General features: G+C 38.1%; 2 protein-coding genes across 2 annotated transcripts; both read right to left on the reverse strand.

Annotated features, from left to right (window-relative positions):
• Positions 1–1,107: 1,107 nt before the first annotated feature.
• LOC130215037 (olfactory receptor 2A14-like) lies at positions 1,108–3,495 on the reverse strand. Its single transcript, XM_056446927.1, has 2 exons — positions 2,478–3,495; positions 1,108–1,187 (listed from the first exon to the last, which is right to left on the reverse strand). The coding sequence occupies exons 1-2, from the start codon at positions 3,493–3,495 to the stop codon at positions 1,108–1,110; spliced, it is 1,098 nt and encodes a 365-aa protein (XP_056302902.1).
• A 3,686-nt stretch (positions 3,496–7,181) lies between these two features.
• On the reverse strand, positions 7,182–10,417 carry LOC130215039 (olfactory receptor 1G1-like). The gene is made up of 2 exons (XM_056446929.1): positions 9,514–10,417; positions 7,182–7,303 (listed from the first exon to the last, which is right to left on the reverse strand). Exons 1-2 carry the CDS (start codon positions 10,415–10,417, stop codon positions 7,182–7,184), a joined length of 1,026 nt encoding a protein of 341 aa, XP_056302904.1.
• Positions 10,418–13,369: the final 2,952 nt, after the last annotated feature.

Here is a 13,369-nt window from a genome sequence, read left to right on the forward strand (position 1 = left end):
CTCTCAGAAATAAAGGTACTAAAACCACTGGGGCTGTACTTTTTCAAAAGTTACATGTTTGTTTCTAAAGGGTCCATGTCCATGTTGGTATCTCAAAGGTACATATCATCATCTATAAAGTTCAAGAGGTACATTTTTGTACTTTTTAGGTACTGATTTGTACTTTTAAGATATGAATATGAACCCTTTCGGTATAAATGGGACAAAACTTCTTTATTTCTGAGAATGCAAGTAAGAAGTTAGAAGCTCTTAATTTTTAGTTGTCTGGAACGCAGCAAAACCTGTAGTCTCTCACTTCCACCAGTATGGATCAGCGATTTTTTTTTTTTTTTTAATGACTTAAATCACATAGTACTTGAGCTTCTCAGTAGATCCTCTGACCAATCAAATGCTCTCTACTATCTGAAGTGTCCCTCCCTCTACAGATGCTAAATATGCGATGGAAATTGGCGTCCACACTACTCTGTGCTTTGTTTCAGTATAGATAGACTGAAATGCAAATCTTGAATATGGGGCATGACTATCCACAATCGCTCTCTCTGACTATTCTTTTAAAATTTTGCACATCAATCCCTGATTCGTCAAGCCCTTGTGGCTAATAATATTTAAAGAGTTAAAGAATCATACAATCATTGATAAACACTTAATTTAGATAACTTGAATGTAATTGAATGTATTGAGTCCTCGGATTCCAGATATTAAAAATAGTTGTATCACAGCCAAAGATTTTCCTCTTTTAACAAAATATATGTTAATGGTAAGCTTACTTATTCAGCTTTCATGGTCACCAATATTTTCAATAAATAATGTTTGATTTAATGCGGTTGATTACAACAAATTTTAGCATTTGCCCTTATTTGTCATTTCATTTAGCTTTTTTGCACTTTTTTGCAAACTGGTTCTACTCTGAGATTGTAGAATCTTGTGAATGTGTTCGGTGTCACTCAGCTCACAGCGCTGCAGATGTCTGTTAGAGAGGTGCTGCATGCAAACACACAGGAGGTGACACTCCTGGTAGAGTGGGCTTGCTTCCTCTGGAGACACGGCTCACCTTAAGTATTTTACTTAAAGGCAATGACATCCACTATCCAGAAGGGCAACCTTTGCTTAGATATGGCATGATTCGCTGACTGAAAATGCCTCCAGGTCCCAGGCCATCTTGATCAAGGCCAGCACGGTCAGCAGAGCTGTTAGAGACAGAAGATAATGAATTAAGTGGCTCGAATAGATCTCTCTGCAGTTCGGAGAGATCTTCTTGGTTGAGAAGTGCACCAAACAATGAATAGACTTCACTGCAGGGCATAGGCGCCCTCATAGAGGGGGCTCTAGCCCAGGCATGGGCAAACTCGATCCTCGAGGGCCGGTGTCCCTGCAGAGTTTTGCTCCAACACTAATCAAACACACTTGAACACCCTAATTAGTGTCTTTAAGATCACTAAAAAGCTACAAGCAGGTGTGTTTGATTAGGGTTGGTGCAAAACTATGCAGGGACACCGGCCCTCCAGGATCGAGTTTGCCCATCCCTGCTCTAGCCTAAGTGATCGTATCAACTACCAAAACCTAGGGACCCCCGACATGGCTTCTGAGTTCAGTTCCATTCAAACAAAAGCTAAACTTCACACAGAAGGGAGGGTGCTCTTCCCTCGATTGACCTGAAGCGCCTCCTGGCTGTGATGCCCAGAGTGTGCACATGTCCACTGAGTGGTAATGGTCACGTAACATATTTTAGGCTGTATAGTGAGATTAGCGATCATATTTGGAGGATCTTCTCTCATCCTGTCTTTCTGTTTCAGTGGAAGTTACATCAATGCATTGACTGATGATGTGTGTTTCAAGGCACTTCAGAGAACTTTTAACAGAGACAATTTAGTTTGTAAGATTGGATGTATGCATTTTTTCAGAGAATGTTTATGTTTAAATGTTTGTTTACACTTGTTTGGTTATGTTACAACCAATTTTTGCATTTGTCTTTTTTATTTTTGTTGGATACTTTAAAGTTACATTCTTTTGTACACTATTCAGTATGCTTTTACATTCTGTTTTTAAAATCGAAGACCATCTTTGAAATGCCTCTATGGTAGCTATTTCAGTCATGCAAGTACACCCCCTGTCTTTTTGAATAAAGAAACATGAAAATCTGGAAAGATGTGCACCAAGCTTACTATCAAATATCATATCTGAAAGCAATCTGACAACTGTAATCTGACACATGTGCAGTCCTACTGTAAGTGAAAATCCAGAGTTGCTGCTGCAGTGGTGCAATGATTTTTCCACAAAGTGATGAGCAATAGTAAAGTGTGATGGTAAGGTGTAGTGTTTGGTTACACTTACTGTATATACACTTTTCAATAATGTCCCTGTATCTGTATGCATTTCACAAAAAACAAAGAAGCAAAAATATGTGTATTTCATTAGATACAATTTAATCATATTGTGTATACTGTACACATATACTTACAGTAGTAAATTACACTTACTCTGAAAAACAATACAACACAGGGTTTTACATGATTGCTTCAAACAACTGAAAATGTTTATATCATACTGTACCCTTCTTCTAGTTCCTGGAACATTCACTGTTGCTCTAACGCATGAAGTAAACACTCTTTCACGTATTGCTCTAACATTTAAACCATAGATTAAAGGATTAAAAACCGGAGACACTATGACTAATTCTAAGGCCAAAAAACTGCGAAGACTCTCTGGAATGTCATTTGAACCATATCTGCTATATGTCACATCAAAAAGCAAAGTAAACACTAAATTTATCAGTGAAAATAAATGTGGCAGACACGTTTGCCAGAATTTCTTTCTGTTTTCTAAAGATTTTTTGCATGCAGCAACCAGTTTAATATAAGACACAATAATAATCACTGCACAGCTAATAAATAAGGCAACAACAATATATCCATAGACATCATTGATAAAAGATGATGCACAAGACAGTTTCACAACTGACCAGTTGTCACAATAAAATTTATCAATATAATATTTGCAAAATGGCCTCAGGTTTGCCAACATGATTGCTGGAATCACAGAGAAGTTGGGAACAATCCATGAGAGCAGAATTAACATTGCACAAGTATGTTTGGTTAGTTTGGAATGATAGTTTAGAGGTTTACATATGGCTACATATCTATCATAAGACATCACTGTTAATATTGTGATATCAGAAAGTAAAGAGCTGTAGATAACATAGGTTTGCAGAACACACATGTGAGAGGAGATCACGTATGAATCCAATATTAAATCCGACAGAAATTTAGGGTAGAATCCTGACGCTCCATAAACACCATTTATACACAGATGACATAAGAAGATGTACATTGGTTCATGAAGAACTTTCTCCATGATGATGACCATAACAAGACGAATATTAATTGACAATATCAGCAGGTAAAGAAGAAGAAAACAAGTGAAATACACATGTCTATATGACTTAGAATCTTTTGGCACCATGAGGGTCAGTGTGACAGGATAAGACCTGTTATCCATCATATTATGTAAATTGCTTTAAATCACACAGAAAAATATCTGAAAAAAATGCACATAAGACAATTCATTCACAGCATCCATATCATTGAATGATCAGAGTGTCAAAGTGAGAAAAGGCAAGTGTTTATCAACAAACCAGCCAACAAATTGGGAACTGGATGTCTGGAAAGCTGAGAATCTTGGTTTTTATAGCAGTTTATTTTACAGTTGGGAAATCATCTAAAGAGATTATAAAACATCTTGGGATTAATTATAAGATCTTGAAAACTTTGCCATTGTTATGTTTAATCTAAAAATAGCATCAAAGCTTTGAGATGTTTGGTAAAGTTATGAAGTTAGTCAGCTGCCCTTCATTGCTGGATTAGGTAAAAAAAATTAGGTCACCAATATGTGTTTACTGTATAGACCTTTTTCTAAGAACGCAAAATTACCCATTATGCTTTGCGTGCATGCTTAAGGAGGATGCTTCAAACTTCCGGTCGGCAGTTTGATGCAAATAAACAATCACATTTGGACAGCTTTGAAACAATAGTTTTAATCTCAGTAGTGATTATTAAACCACACTGAACTGAGCTAAACTGAACTGAACTTGAACACTACAAACTGAACTACACTGTTCCTATTTACTGTGACCTTTTATGTGAAGCTGCTTTGACACAATCTACATTGTATAAGCGCTATACAAATAAAGGTGAATTGAATTGAATCTAATTTACTTGCTTTTAACATTTTGAACTAATCTTCCTGCTGATCAGCATCACCTCCTGGACTGATTATTCAAAAAATGTGTTTAATAGGAATGAAAAACAACATTTGCGATTCATTTACCCTTACTGTCAGACGGCATTGTGTGCCATTTAAATGGAGCCTCGTCAAAGCCTCGCCAAAGTGATCATTTTCTCTTTTTTCAAATACATAACCAACCCAAACAAATGTAATTCACCATATTGTTTGACACACACATACTGTCCCACGAACATATTGATTGAAAATACTACATACTACATACTACACAATACAAACTAACTAAATGAAACATACTGTAAATGGCTCACCAATCAATATGCAAATCAGCCAGCAGAGTATCTGTAATGCAATTTTATTTTTTTGGTAAATTGCATGGCTTAACGTTACATACCTTAAGTTTCATGCCAGTAATATGTTTGGTCTATAATGCAGAGATCTATTGTGTGTGTGTGTGTGTGTGTGTGTGTGTGTGTGTGTGTGTGTGTGTGTGTGTGTGTGTGTGTGTGTGTGTGTGTGTGTGTGTGTGTGTGTGTGTGTGTGTGCGTGCGTGTGTGTGCGCATTGAAGAGCTGCTGAGTACAGTATAACAGCTGACAGGTCAGGAACACTGATGCTGGATTTCAGCCTCTGATCACTTTTAACACATTTTTTAGGTTACAGCCTTATTCCTAAATGGATTAAATTCATTTATTTCCTCAAAATTCTACACACAAAACCCCATAATGACAATGTGGAAAAAGATTTTTTGAAATTGTTGCAAATTTATAAAAAAAATAAAAAAAAACCTGACAAATCACATGTACATACACATACACAGCCTTTTCTCAATACTTTGTTGATGCACCTTTGACAGCAATTACAGCTTCAAGTATCTTTGAATATGATGCCACAGACTTGGCACACCCACCTGTCTTTGGGAATTTTTGCCCATTCCTCTTTGCAGTACCTCTCAAGCTCTATCAGGTTGGATGGGAAGTGACAATGTACAGCCATTTTCAGATCTCTCCAGAGATGTTTAATAGGATTTAGATCTGGGCTTTGGCTGGGCCACTCAAGGACATTCACCGAGTTGTTGTGAAGCCACTCCATTGATATTTTGGCGGTGTGCTTTGAGTCATTGTCCTGCTGGAAGGTGAACCTTCGCCCCAGTCTGAGGTCAAAAGCACTCTGAAGCAGGTTTTCATTCAGGATGTCTCTGTACATTGCTGCATTCATCTTACCCTCTATCCTGACTAGTCTTCCAGTTCCTGCTGCTGAAAAACATCCCCACAGCATGGTGCTGCCACCACCATGCTTCACTGTAGGGATGGTATTAGCCTGGTGATGGGCAGTGCCTGGTTTTCTCCTAACACAATGCCTGGCATTCACTCCAAATAGTTAAATTTTTGGTTTCATCAGACCAAAGATTTTTGTTTCTTATGGTCTGAGAGTCCTTCAGAGGCCATTTGTCAAATTCCAATGCTAAGAAGTGGTTTCCGTCTGGCCACTCTACCATACAGGCCTGATTGGTGGATTGCTGCTCAGATGGTTGTCCTTCTGTAAGGTTCTCCTCTCTCCACTGAAGAATGCTTGAGCTCAGACAGAGTGATCATTGGGTTATTGACCACCTCCATGACTAAGGCCCTTCTCCCCCTCACTCAGCTTGGATGGCCGGCCAGCGCTAGGAAAAGTCCTTGTGGTTCTACACATCTTTCACTTACGGATGATGGAGGTCATTGTGCTCATTGGAACTTTCAGAGCAGAATACATTTTTTTGTATCCTTCCCCAGCCTTGTGCCTCAAGACAATCCTGTCTCGGAGGTCTACAGACAATTCCTTTGTCTTCATGCTCGGTTTGTGCTTTGACATGCACTGTCAACCCTGGGATCTTATATAGACAGGTGTATACCTTTTCAAATCTTGTCCAATCAACTGAATTGACCATGGGTGAACTCCAATTAAGCTGCTGAAACATCTCAAGAATGATCAGTGGAAACAGAATGTACCTGAGCTCAATTTAGAGCTTCACGGCAAAGGCTGTGAATACTCATGTGCATGTGATTTTTCAGGTTTTTTATTTTTAATAAATTTGCAACAATTTGTGTGTAGAATTTTGAGAAAATAAATGAATTTAATCCATTTTGAAATAAGGCTGTAACATTACAAATGTCAAAGAAGTGAAGCGCTATAAATACTTTCCGGAAGCACTGTACCAAGACAATGTGGTATAAGTGAACTGGATAAGCTAAAATTGCCATAGTGTGTGAATAGGAAAGTGTGTGGGTGTTTCCCAGTACTGAGGGTTGTACTGTCAGGGCTGGTTTGCGGCAGGAAGGGAATCCGCTGTGTAAACAATGGCCTGAGTAATTGCCGATTCATTCTTCTGTGACAATCCCTGATAAAGCAGGGAAAAAGCTGAAGTGTGAGTGAGTCAGTCTCTCAATTTTACCAATATGTATCAACAATTATGAGACATCACTCTGCTTTTCATCAGATGTCTCTGGCAAAACAAATAGCAATCCAATGCCCCTGGCCCTAATTGCCATGAAATGGAAAGCGTTTTGGAAAGTCGTATTTATCTACATGCCTAACTAGATATGGACTACAACTTACGCCTGATACGAAAGAACATTGGGAAAGCATTCCAGTCCCAAAGGGCAAGGATGCTGTGAAAGTCACTGCTACTCAAATGGGGAGAGCTGTGAAAAAGACACATATGGGCTAGCCCTGAATTGGGGGGGCACAGGCATATGAAAGATTATTAGCTGGTAGGGAAAACATGAGTCCACCTATGTAGGGGGACTCACTGGCAAACACTGCATATGTGGTGGTCTGGAAAAGTGGGCTGCACATAGCTGGCAGCATACCCCAAAATGTTGGCTGACCAAGCGGGCATAGCAACAACATAATGGGCCCTCACCTGACTCCTCTGCAGTCAGGTGAAGCAGGCCTTGGAGGAACTCAAGGGTTCACAAGTGGGAAACTCAAGCTAGCAAAGTAGTATAAGTGCACGCAGCTCCGGGTTAGAGAACCTGGCACAGCAATTGTTTTTGAAATCAAGTTTAGTTTTTTTAGTCTCATGACTGACTGGAGTTACCCAGCACTTGGGAGGAAACTGGCTCTACTCTGAGATTGTTGAATCTTGCGAATGTATTCGGTGTCACTCAGCCCACTGCTCTACAGGTATCTTTTAGAGAGGTGCTGCATGCAAACACACAGGAGGTGACACTTCTGGTAAAGTGTGCTTGCTTCCTTGGGGGACATGGCTCACCTTAAGTATTTTACTTAAAGGCAATGACATCCGCTATCCAGTAGGTCAACTGAAAATGCTTCCGGGTCCCAGGCCTTCTTGGTCAAAGCCAGCACAGTCAGCAGAGCTGTGTTAGAGACAGAAGATAATGAATTGAGTGGCTCAAATAGATCTCTCTGCAGTTTGGAGGCCCACAGAAACATCCCAGGAGGGTATAAGAGGCACGTGAGACCTCAATCTCCTAACGCCTCTGAAGAACCAGAAAACCAGGTCATGCTTTCCTACATTCTGCCATCCACTATGTTTCTGTAGACATGGCAGCAACATAGACTTTCAGTGTGGATGGTGACAGCCCACTCTCCAGCTTGGATTGAAGGAAGGAAAACACCGATTGGGCAAGTTTGGTTGAAAAGTGCATCAATCAATGAATAGACTTCACTGCAGGGCATAGGTGCCCTCATAGAGGGGGCTCTAGCCTAAGTGATCGTATCAACTACCAAAACCTAGGGACCCCTTGACATCGCATCTGAGTTCAGCTCCATCTAAAGAAAAGCTAAACTTCACACAGAAGGGGGGGTGCTCTTCCCTCGATTGACCTGAATCGCCTTCTGGCTGTGATGTCCAGAGTGTGCACATGTCTAGTGAGTGGTAATGGTCATGTACTGTGTCTTAGGCAGTTTAGTGAGATTGGAGATCATACTAGACACACCAGTGTCAAATGTAGTCAAGATTGAACTTGTCCAATGAAAATCTTTGTTACAGTCCATGCTAGTTGTAGTGCAGTGACTTTTTGCACATGTTGTGAAACTGATGATTTCTAAAAATTTGCCTGTTTTCTTCAGTCACAGTGCATCTTTCAGCCACTGAACAGTTCTGGCCAAGCTGTGATAAATAATTGTCTTTTTTAAAAGGGGGAGGATCTGCTCTCATCCTGTCTTTCTGTTTCAGTGGAAGTTACATCAATGCATTGACTAATGTGTGTTTCAAGGCACGTCAGAGAACTTTTAACAGAGACAATTTAGTTAGTAAGATTGGATGTATGCATTTTTTTTAGAGAATGTTAATGATTAAATGTTTCATTTCACTTGTTTGATTATGTTGATTAAAGTTACATTCTTTTGTACACTATTCAGTATGCCTTTACATTCTGTTTTTAAATTCGAAGACCATCTTTGAAATGCCTATCTGTTAGCTATTTAGTCATGCAAGTACATCCCTTGTCTTTTTTGAATAAAAAAACATGAAAATCTGGAACAATGTGCACCAAGCTTACTATCAAATATCATATCTGAAAGCAATCTGACAACTGTAACATGAGTTTACTGTATTATGGCTGCTGCAGTAGTACAATGACTTTACCAAACGGTGATAAGAAATAGTAATGTGTGATGCATTTGGGTACATGTACTGTATATACACATTTTAATAATGTCCCTGCATCTGTGTGCATTTCAGCCTTTTCACTTTCAGAAGTTTGGATCCCTGGATAAGATCCTGTATGACATGAATGCAATTTGATTAAACCTAGGGTTGATAATTGAACAGGAAATTCCGGTTGGGTATGTTTTGCTGGAATTTTGTCCTTGAGCTTCCTATTATTTATTGTCAAACTTTACAAATAGACACATAATACAGATATGTAGCATTTTTTAAAATATTGATTAAATAATTAGAACATTCACTGACTTTCACCATACTGCAAATGTAAAACATGCAACAAATGTTTTAACTATAATTTTGCAGAGGAGTTTTTGCAGCGGTTCACTCAAAACAAGCATTTCACTACTGATTCAAAACAAAGAAGGTGTGTTCACTTAGCACATTCATTGAATATGAACAAAAAAGCAAAATATCTGCATTTTATTAGATACAATTTAATCATATTGTGTATACTGTATACATATACTTACAGTAGTAAATTACACTTACTTAGAAAAACAATACAACACAGGGTTTTACATGATCTCTTCAAACAACTGAAAATATTTATATTATGCTGTAGCCTTTTTCTAGCTCCTGGAACATTCACTGTTGCTCTAACGCATGAAGTAAACACTCTTTCACGTATTGCTCTAACATTTAAACCATAGATTAAAGGATTAAAAACCGGAGACACTATGACTAATTCTAAGGCCAAAAAACTGCGAAGACTCTCTGGAATGTCATTTGAACCATATCTGCCATATGCCAAATCAAAAAGCAAAGTAAACACTAAATTTATCAATGAAAATAAATGTGGCAGACAAGTTTGCCAGAATTTCTTTCTGTTTTCTAAAGATTTTTTACATGCAGCAACCAGTTTAATATAAGACACAATAGTAATCACTGCACAACCCATAAATAAGGCAGCAACAATATATCCATAGACATCATTGATAAAAGAGGATGCACAAGACAGTTTCACAACTGACCAGTTGTCACAATAAAATTTATCAATATGATATTTGCAAAATGGCCTCAGGTTTGCCAACATGATTCCTGGAATCACAGAGAAGTTGGGAACAATCCATGAGAGCAGAATTAACATTGCACAAGTATGTTTGGTTAGTTTGGAATGATAGTTTAGAGGTTTACATATGGCTACATATCTATCATAAGACATCACTGTTAATATTGTGATCTCAGAAAGTAAAGAGCTGTAGATAACATAGGTTTGCAGAGCACACATGTGAGAGGAGATCACGTATGAATCCAATATTAAATCCGACAGAAATTTAGGGTAGAATCCTGACGCTCCATAAGCACCATTTATACACAGATGACATAAGAAGATGTACATTGGTTCATGAAGAACTTTCTCCATGATGATGACCATAACAAGACGAATATTGATTGACAATATCAGCAGGTAAAGAAGAAGAAAACAAGTGAAATACACATGTCTATATGACTTAGAATCTTTTGGCACCATGAGGGTCAGTGTGACAGGATAAGACCTGTTATCCATCACATTATGTAAATTGCTTTAAATCACACAGAAAAATATCTGGAAAAAAATGCACATAAGACAATTCATTCACAGCATCCACATCAATGAATAATCAGAGTATCAAAGTGAGAAAAAGGCAAGTGTTTATCAACAAACCAGCCAACAACCTGGGAACTGGATGTCTGGAGAGCGGAGAGTCTTAGTTCTTATAGCAGTTTTTTTTCTGTTGGGAAATCATCCAAAGAGATTATAAAACATCTTGGGATTATTTATAATTAAGCTCTTAAAACTTTGAAAACTTCTTAAATCTTTGCAGTTATGTTTAATCTAAAAAAAACAACAAAGCTTTGATATGTTTGATGAAGTTAGGAAGTTAGACAGCTGCCTTCATTGCTGGATTAGAAAAAAAAAAAAAAGGTCACCAAAATGTGTTTAATGTGTAAATTAAAAACAAAACAACAAAATCTGTGAGATGATGGACTAAATTATCCCTATTTTCAATACCAAAATGTTGTATAAAAAGATGATATTATATTTTAGCCTCAAATTTTTGGCAAGCATCAAACAAGGAAATGGAGTCTAAAGGCTATACTTCATACGAAATCAAAAAAAGAACTGAAATGAGATCATTTCGAATCAAATCTAGCCACAATTAAGTTCTTTCTGAGTTTGTATCAGCAGTTCAAAACAGCTCAGCAAAGCAAACTTTTTGGGGGAGTTTGTTTTGTTCCTAAACACCTTTGAGCTTCCATTGGTCTGTGACGATCACACAATCGGTGAGTGTGTCATGGATCCCCTTCGTTGACGTGCTTCGTATTCTCACAGCTCATTGTCAGACAGGAGAAAAACATCCAGCACAACAACGCCAAATTAACAACATGAACATGCTGAAGGGTCGAGTAGCAGAGCTTACAACTGTACTATCGCTCGCGGAAAGACTCAGAGGGTTTCACTCACCAGATAAGAAGCAGAACCGCGTTGTGGCACTTCTGATAGTTCTAAACATTGTTCCATTCTGTGTCTGTCCACAGCAAAATAGAAGCAGTGGCACTTCTGGCTGTTTGCTAGATGTTTATAAAACTGCTATTCTCTCTCAGCTGCCAATTTTGTTGTGTTTAGCAGTGGGTATGCATGGGTGTCGGAAGTCTCGCGGGCAGTATACCTTTACTGATCCTTTTAGAACTTCTTTTTGCCCTTAAATGAAGAACAAAAAAAACTTTGTTGATGTATCACAGGGCCTTAAGGAGACTGCTGGAGGTTTTAAGGAGGTTTTTCTTTTTTAAGGATCATTTTACAAGTCAAACAGTTCACTTAAACCATTTTTGAAACCATTCAGCCGATTTCTTGTTCTAGCGTCACTTTTCGCTTAGTTTAGCATAATGACTTTAATCGGATTTGACCAGTAGCGATTTGTTCAGTTTTGAAAATAATCGTAAGTCTGTAGTTACATTGTGTATTAAAACAGATGAAAAATTCATTCATTCATTTTCTTTTTGGCTTAGTCCCTTTATTAATCTGGGGTCACCACAGTGGAATGAACTGCCAACTTATCCAGCATATGTTTTTTGCAGCAGATGCCCTTCCAGCTGCAACCAATCACCGGAAAATCGACAGAAAATGAAATATTAAAACTTTTTTTATTTTTAGGCCAGTATTGCTTGGAACTATACTCTCATTCTGGCATAATAGTCAAGAAACAAGAGCCAAGTACTTGGGCTCAACCTGCACAACTCAGCCATCGAACAAACCATAGTTCAGGTTTAGGGCCTGTGGAGTTTTTTCCCAGTGTTTTTCACTATATAATCCCAATAGCAGAGCATATCATCATACCAAAAGCAATATATTACGATTTGTGGAATGTGCATTGCACTTTTAATGTTTAAATGTATCAGATCAGCAGTGCTGCAGTAAAAGGGGGTCTACATAATGTATTTAAATTGACATTCAATGCCCTTAAAAACATTTGATAAATGTCAAATGGTGTCATCTTAAGTTCTATCTAAAATCATAAGGCTGAGCACAATCTTAGATCACTTTAACTTTACCTACACAAACAAATAATTGTCCATTAGTTTACATGTAATGCAGTACACACTTTGTAGATTTGGATAAGTTCTCAAGTTTGTCTCACAGTGTTACACACTGGGATTAATGTGGCATGAGAGGAGAATAAAAAGATCCAGAGGTCATTAACTATCATGGGTTTGATAATTGTCCCCCTTGGGCAATAGTTTCTTCAGCAGGTCCCAGATGTGAGAGTCATGGACAGTTCACTGCACTCTTCATGACAGTCATCAACAGTCAGGCCTCAATTTTTGACCTTCCACATTGTGGTTTTTAGAAAAACGCTGTGAGTGTTTGCTGATATTGGATGTACTGTAAATCTTCACATTTAGCCAGAGTAAATGTATTTATTTTGTCATTTCATTTAAGAAACTTCATATAGTAGTTTCAGACTATTTGACATGTCATTTTAAAACCTTTTGTAGCTTTTAAGTTGTGATTTTGATTAGACTGTGATTTTCCTAATTTCTCACAATTAATTTTCTGTGTTTGTCAAAAATCAAAGCCTGTAATCAAACCCAATAAAAATATAAAACTTTCCAGAATACAAGGATTCAAAGACCAGAAACGTTTAATTAAATTAATAATTTTGTCCCATTATTCCTGCAAACAACTCTTAATGTGGGCAACAGCACGGGTATTCGTTGTCACATTTTGTGCTTCAAAAGGCACCACACATTCACAGAAGTAACTTACATTTGCCAAGGGCACTGACACAATCCTAAATATCATGACAGACACTGGCTTTTGGTCTTGTTGCTGGTAACAGTCTGGATGATCCTTTTCTTCTTTGGTCACACAGCGTCCATTTCTTCCAAAAAATACCTGAAATACTGATTCATCTGACCACAGTACACGTTTCCACTGTGATGGTCCATCCCAGATGCCTCCGAGCCCAGAGAAGTC

The sequence above is a fragment of the Danio aesculapii genome, chromosome 21 (assembly GCF_903798145.1).
Source record: "Danio aesculapii chromosome 21, fDanAes4.1, whole genome shotgun sequence".
NCBI classification, from domain to species: Eukaryota; Metazoa; Chordata; class Actinopteri; order Cypriniformes; family Danionidae; genus Danio; species Danio aesculapii.